The 7,871-nt window shown below is 25.0% G+C and overlaps 1 protein-coding gene across 1 annotated transcript; it reads left to right on the top strand.

Moving 5' to 3' along the window:
* Positions 1 to 230: 230 nt before the first annotated feature.
* Positions 231 to 7,664, top strand: LOC126909362 (uncharacterized). Its single transcript, XM_050691776.1, has 3 exons — positions 231 to 424; positions 3,065 to 3,634; positions 6,911 to 7,664. The coding sequence occupies exons 2-3, from the start codon at positions 3,096 to 3,098 to the stop codon at positions 7,647 to 7,649; spliced, it is 1,278 nt and encodes a 425-aa protein (XP_050547733.1). The 5' UTR covers positions 231 to 424; positions 3,065 to 3,095; the 3' UTR covers positions 7,650 to 7,664.
* The last annotated feature ends 207 nt before the right edge of the window (positions 7,665 to 7,871 follow it).

Here is a 7,871-nt window from a genome sequence, read left to right as displayed (position 1 = left end):
TATTACTATACCTCAAAGTTATATACGGTAGACCTCACGCATATAGCTGTTGTCCAGAATGGTTTCTAGGGGCAACAAACCGATAACAGGACAGAGGTGGTACTGTGGTTAATATTTCTGATAACTATGCATTATTCTGTACTCAAAATTCGAATACATCGTTATCACAAAATGAGTTAATCACAAGCAAATATATAATCCAAAATATACGTTTAATTTTATATAATAATTCTGTTTTTGTAGTAACTTCTGCAAGAAATTATTAATATTCTCACGTTGAATCGTAATTAATTAAAATATATTTAATAAGTTTTTTTTATGAATTTTTAGACTGTTGAAAACTCAATTTTCTACAACACTAATGAGGTTGACTTGTGACAGGCCACTTAATTATTATGCTGCGTCAATCTAATTAAAACGTCAGGTAAATTATACATTTTTTTACAATTGTAATTTAAAATTTATAACACTAAACATAGTTTTAGAAAATAATATTACATAAACATTAAAATTGCGTTCTACAGTTATTTATGAGTTTATTACGATGAACTTCACAATTTTACATTTTTTAAATGTCAGATTGAAGTTTTTTACTTAATTTACATAAATATTTGCAAAGTAATCAATTCTTTGTTAATTTCACTCAAAATTTTTACTTTTAGATAATATTTTAATTATTTTTCGTTATTCACGTGATAGGGCAAATGTTTATGCAATTTAAATTAAATAATACACTAGTAAAAACATTAATTTTAGAATTACAACTTTTAAATGGATTACGCTGAGGCAGAGGAAATGAGAAATATATTCCCCATGGGATCAGTTGCTACTCAAAATAATATAGTAGCTGACTTAAGTTAAATTTTTATCAGTTTAATTTAGTTTCCTAACTAAATTTTTGTTTTTTTTTTTCATCAATTACGCCATATTATCGTTTAATGCCTTTAATTAATAGACAATAATATGTATAAATAGAACTGCATATTTTATACATGATGTGAATAAAATAACTTAATATTTAGTTAGACCTGGTAGTATTGATAAATATAATATATCTATGAATTTGGTATCATAGTTTACTACCGAATTCCCCCTAAAACTATAACCTCATTAATAGCACATTACACAAAAAAATTTTAAAATGTGTGTATTTGTAAGTATGATTAGGGACTTAGCAGTTTTGACTAGTTCAGACTTGACTTTTAATGTACATATTAACCTTATATATAACAAAGATTTGAGAGGCTTATGATTTTTAAAGGAAAATTTTTGGGAGTTATCCACTATTCTTTATTTATAAGTCTTATACAAAATAGATTGATTAACTTCGTCTCACGATAAATCTTTAAAAATATAAAAAATATCATAATTTTTCATTATTAGAAATTAATAGTTCCTATGTTTTTTTAATTAAAAAAAAAAAAAATTGTTCTCTCTTCTTTAAAGTAATATCAACTTAAGTTTTTTTATGGAAACATATATGTTTAATTAGCTTAAAAATAAAAAAATGACAATTCGATAACAACTTTAGAAGCAGTTATTGAAAAGATAAAACATTTTTATACTAGAGTGAAAAGAGTATTGTGATTTTTATATGTTTCGAGATAAAAATAAACAGACCCCGTTTATATTTTTCTTATATTATTGTATGTTAAATCTTTTACTTATCTTTAAGCTATTTAAATATACGTGTCCATTTAAAAAAACTTAAGTCGATACTACTTTTAAAGGACAAAAAGGAGGGAGAGAACCCACTTTTAATTTTTATTTTTGAAAACTATAGAACATAGTATATTATTAACTTTTAAAAATAAACATAATTATATATTATATATTTTTAAAGACTTTACATGAGAAATAGTTAATCAATCATCTTCTATATCGGTAATATCAGTGTTAGAACTTTCGCTCGTTTATATGAAATATTAGGCAGTTAGATTTATCAAATAAATTAAAAAAGCTTTGACCTAATTTTTTAAATGTGATGAATTTATGTTAAGTATGAATGATACACCACTAACTGCAAAAGCTAATGTAATTAGTTTATAATTTCTATTAATCAGAAGAGTATTTTTGTTATCATTCTTTTATTAAAAATTATTAACAATTAAATTGATTGTCTTAAAATTCTCGAGAGAATAGATTTTAATGACACTAGTTGTTTTACTTGTCATAATAATATACTTTAATCTGTAAAAGTATGCTCTCATAATTATGTTTAGTCCGCTATGCCATATGTTGTCAGCCTGTAATAGTTGTCCTAATTTTGATTTCTCTTACTGTTATGTAAATTAAATTAAATCTATATTAAATAGTAAAAAATATTATTTTTTAACAATTACATACTGATAACCTGATTATACTGTATTTTGCCCTTATGAGCGTTTATTTATAATAAACGCTATTTATTTTTAATAAGGGCATGTAATTCGGCCTCTAATTATTATCATTGAAATGCAATAAATATTAGGCTTATTATAATGATAAAGAGTTTATAATTATTATTATAGTATTATTTATTTTACATACAAAAATAACTTATTTTATATTTTTTACTAATAAATTTTACTTACTCAAACATGATATCCCGGCTATCTTGTGTAGTATTTATTAAGGCGAACAAACTTATTGTTTTGATATTAAACACATTTGAAAAAAATCTGATGACTAAAAATAAGTTTATAGGAAAGCATATTTTGGTAATATTCTCTTATTTAACATTTGCACACTATTGCATACAAATATGATGTTGAAAATTTAACACTAAGTTAACCTTTCGTACTAATATTTCTTCAGTAGTTTAACATATACTAATTAAAATAAACATCAAATTTTTGTATTCCTTATAATAAATTAAAAATAATATCAGTAATTGAATCAATTTAAAATAGTATCACACACTTAAATCATAATTATTGCAACTTGAAACAAAATTCTTCTAGTAATGTAAAAAAATATGCACGGAAAATGTTTTTTTTTTTATATTTTTAAGTTGTAACAGTTTTAATTTAGGTGTGCAATTTGATATTTGATTTATAACTCAATTATAATTTATAATTTATAGAAGTTTGTACAATTTTTATAAGGACAAGTCAATGGAATTAAAAGTACTTAATTCCAATCAAAACGGAACATTATTGATATTGCCTGACATAAGCCAATCATATCGATTGCCAACGAGCTTCTCTGCTGTGTATCTAACCTTGTCTTCCATGGCTTTTGTGTCAAATTTAATGGTACTCAGTGGTATACTAACTAGTGATAGACTGCGGTCTTCATACGCCGTACTCGTGTCTGCTCTATGCCTTCAATGTGCTTTGGATAGTGCTGTTAGCCATTTTTTGGTTTCCAAAGAACTTTTGACACTTGAAAGGACGCCAGAAACAATAACAACTTCATCTATAACGGATAATTCGTTTGCAGCAACATGCCGTGTTATCGCAACAATTACTTCAGCACTGTCTACGGTAGAACTTATTACGTTTGCAACTCTAACTTGTTTAAACACATTTGCTCGAACAAATTATATTTTACCATTGCCAGCTGCTGCAGTTCTATGGGCTGTCCCTTCTATGTATACTTACGTCATACTTACACCAACCTTATTATTTTCTACTAGATACTTTTCATATAGGTAAATATTTCAACTTTTCTTATTTTATTTATTTTATTTTCACTATAATATCTTACTAATTAAAAAAAGACAGTAACATCAACAGTGAATGTACAATTGAGAGATATTTTTATCTCTTAAAGTTCTTTGTCCATTAATATTTAGATGCTACTCGCATAATAGTATTACACGTTGGTTTTTTGAAAAATCATGTATAATGATTATTCAAAAATATTCATAACAAATATACTCAAACATTCTAATTAGTTATTATAAGTGGCAAACCAGGATTTTCCATCGGATGAATGGTTAATAATATTCTATCAAATTTATGTATTACAATAGAAGTAAATATACATTCATTTTAGCTTCGATGCAAAGCTGAGAAGGAATTAGTTTTACTATGATGTTTTTTTTTTTTTTGTATCTGTTACCACTTTTTCTCAGATTTCACCGAACCGATTTCTTTCAACGATACGTCAAAAGATCACAAATCGTATCTAGTCGAAGACATTAACCTCAATCATTGAAAAAATTTCCTTCATTCCTCGTCAATGGGGAAAATCTCCAAAAAGATAAAAAATAAAAGACAAAAATAAAAATCACTAATTTTCGACATTTTTTCAATTTTTTTTACTTAAAATTGCCATAATTTTTTTAAATATGACAAAATTGATGTATATTTTTTTTTTTTTTAGATGCATAATATATTTATCTATCATTTAATATATTTTTTTTATAATTTTTACCCTTTACCTGCCCACGGGCGATTCAAAATTTCACAAATAATTAACTTTTTCAACTTAACCTTTGAAAGTGTTTCGGAAACTCTGACACTTTTATATATATCTTCAATTAAAGCTATTGTAATGTTTCAGACTTTATTTTGTCTTCACAGTAAAAATGGCTACCGAATGCTATATTCGTATGAAAATTCTCGATTTTATATTTTACATATTAAACTTTATATTTATAAAACTTTTTGAAAATTGTATGGATCAATACAATTTTTTTATGCGAAGTAGTATTTATATACATCTTTTATTTGATATACTTTTTTTTAAATCGGACTATTTCCCTTTATACGGGGGGTAGTTTAAATCTTAAAAATTCATATAGAAATTAGAAAGTTTTCAACCTAATTTTTGAAAGTGTTTCGAAAATACTGACACGTTTATATATATCTTAGATTAAAGCTTATGTAATATACTTTAATATACTTCAATCAAAGTTATCAACATCAAACATCAAAGTTATTAAAAAAATAAGATTTTTGTAAAAAAAATTCTTTTTTAATTTTTAATTTTATAATGCTATAATTTTTTGAAAAATATGTGGATTAATACAATTTTTTTATGATAAATATTATTTATAAACTTCTTTCATTCAGTATACTTTTTTTTTAAATAAAATCATTTCCCCTTATATATTTATATATTATAAATATATACACTTATAAATCATAAAACTTGTATCAGGATATAAATAAGGAAATAGGAGATCATGTAGCTCTTGGAATAATCCAACAATTTTTTTAAAATAAACACTTTCTACAAATTTGCATCGAAGCGTTTTTTATGATAGTGATTTTAATCACTGTCAGATATCATTATACTTGACCCAACAATGTCACGTCATCATTGTGCCGCGGCACCCCTGTGCTAGATTTTTTAATATAAATACAATTTTTCACAAACAGATTACACAATTTTTTTATTTATCAACTTGGCGATTTTCATTCACTGATGATGTTATCCTATACAGGGTGATTGGCTAACTATGTCTCACGTAATATCTTTAAAATACAAGTGTTATAAACAAATTTTTTTTCAAAATATCATGAATCTTTGATGAGCTGTTTTACAGGAAAAATTTAATTTCTATCATCATACCTTATACTTTGAACTTGTATCAAAATGGCAAGCGAAAATTTAATTAAAAATTTTTTTGTTCGTCATAAAAAAAAAAAATTTAGTAAAAAAATAATAAAAAATCATGAATTTTAAATGAGATACGTTACTTCATAATTTACGATATTTGATGAAAAAATTAAATATTTTTTCTAATATGGTCACATTATTATTTTATGTAGCGATAAGAGCTGTCGGTTTACTGTGTCAACGCGCGTAGTCAGAATAGCGCTTATCGATTACGACCTATAACGTTCAAGTCTGTTATAATTTTTATTTAATAAATTCTAAACTTTAGAGAGCTGTGGAGCACTTAATATTAAATAAAATAATATATATTTTTACAAACTATTATTTTATTGAACTAAATCTAATAGTGTAAAAAAATAGGGTTCCCATTTGAAAATATGAAGTTGATACAAGTTTTAAGCATGAGGGATGGTGGTACAAATTTTAATTTTCTTGTGAAATACCTCATCAAAGATCCATAATGAATAAAAAAAAAATTGTTTATAAAAACTGAATATTTTGAGATATTACGTGAGACATAGTTAGCCAACCACTCTGTATACTTTACAAATTAAAAATTTTTAAAGGTTTATATACTACATTAGTTTTGACCATTCTTGGTATAGTGCTGGTATATTTTTCAGATTATATAGTTTTTCTGTACTTGCTATTAATATTACACTATTACTGATGAACACTACTGACGTAGCAGTGGCATTTTAATGGCTAGTAGTGTGTCAGTATTATGTCAACAAATCCTTAATTGTATTTAGCTTTTAATTGTATTCCGTCACTAAAATAATTGAAATTGACCATTATTATCGAGAATTTTATGGGTTTTAACTTCAATACCTAATAACTCCTAGATGAATGAAGATTTCAAAAAAATGTTGTATGATTTTCAAGCCCTCTCGTTACCTGAGTTAATAATTGGGTTTTCAAAAATTGTATGTCATTGGCAAGGAAAATGTTTTAAATTTTATCATTAATAATTTTACAATAATCCATTTTGTTTTCAAAAAGTTATTTCAATAAAAAGTGAAAACTAAAAGATTCAATGTCGACTGTTTTTTAATAACTGTAATTTTTTATGACATTTCCTTAAATATGAGTTTCAAGGAAATTTTTTGAAACTATGACACTAATAGCTTTAACTAGATACGTTTTGTGATTTTTTTTGACGTATCGTTGAATAAGATCGATTCTATAGGAGTACAATTATTTATATACCAATAGCTTCTCAGCTACTCACCGAAGATAATAATCATTTTATGTTGATTATACATTTTAATTTTAACTAAATATTTTATATTGATTTATTTAAAATAATACATGAGTAAAATGATAATTTATAAGTATATATTTTTTATTCTTAAAGGGGTCGTTGCGGCTTTACTGCTAATTCAACTGAATGGTTTTATCCTACTTTATTGATAACATTTAGTCTTATGATACCTTGGTCAATATCATTTTACTTTGTATTTATTTCTCGACCATCATCGGCCACTATTAGAGCCACAAGAGGCTTATTAAACTCGAGTGATCTCATTAGATCTCAACCTGAAGACCTCCCGTCTAAATGGATATTTTCCTTATATACTGTATTCGTGACACCTGGATATTTATCGTCTTGTTCATTTCTTTACAAAACACAGGACGAAAATATTTGGATAGAAAATAAAAAGTATGATAGTATTTTAGATGGTTATCTATCCAAATTACCAATTATATTTGACTTGATAGTACCATTAGTTTTAATATATTATCATAAGGCTTTTAGAAAGAAATGTAGAGATTTGTACTTGCATGGCTTTAGAAACTCTGTTTCTGATGACTCTCAAATGATGAAAAAAAGAATTTCAAATCGTCGTATTAAAGAAGATAAATTGATCAATGATTCTCCAGTTTTATTTCTTGAAAATTCTGGAATAATTAGTCTGAGAATACCAAAAGATAATGGATTTATTATCACGGCATGTGATGTTGACGAAGATGGCAATTCAGTTAATAAAAAAAAGTACAATAGATTTTCTAGAAGAGTCAGCAAAGCTATTGGGTCAAATTCAAAAAACATCAATGAAAATGAAGAGTTTCAAAATGAAGAATCACAATTTTAATTTTTTGGGTTTCATTATTTCATATTTTCTATAAAGATATCAAAATAAATGTATAAAATATAAAAATAATAAGCATTTAGTATATTTTTATAGTAAATATGTATATAAGTAAATGAAATTTTTTAATTTAATTTTAAAACAAATATAATATTAATACTTCAAATCAAAACTGAATATTTTGAATGAAAATTAAATGTGTATAAATTATACAGTCTCAATTTT

The sequence above is a fragment of the Daktulosphaira vitifoliae genome, unplaced genomic scaffold (assembly GCF_025091365.1).
Source record: "Daktulosphaira vitifoliae isolate Bord-2020 unplaced genomic scaffold, ASM2509136v1 Scaffold_298, whole genome shotgun sequence".
Taxonomy (NCBI): domain Eukaryota; kingdom Metazoa; phylum Arthropoda; class Insecta; order Hemiptera; family Phylloxeridae; genus Daktulosphaira; species Daktulosphaira vitifoliae.
Note: the sequence above shows the minus strand (reverse complement) of the source record. Positions and strands in the feature narration are given on the sequence as shown.

Bases quoted from the DNA above. Each gene is read 5' to 3' on its own strand.
- LOC126909362 (XM_050691776.1), top strand. From the start codon at position 3,096: ATGGAATTAAAAGTACTTAATTCCAATCAAAACGGAACATTATTGATA. The intron at 3,635-6,910 runs GTAAATATTTCA...TTATTCTTAAAG, and splicing joins ACTAGATACTTTTCATATAG to GGGTCGTTGCGGCTTTACTG.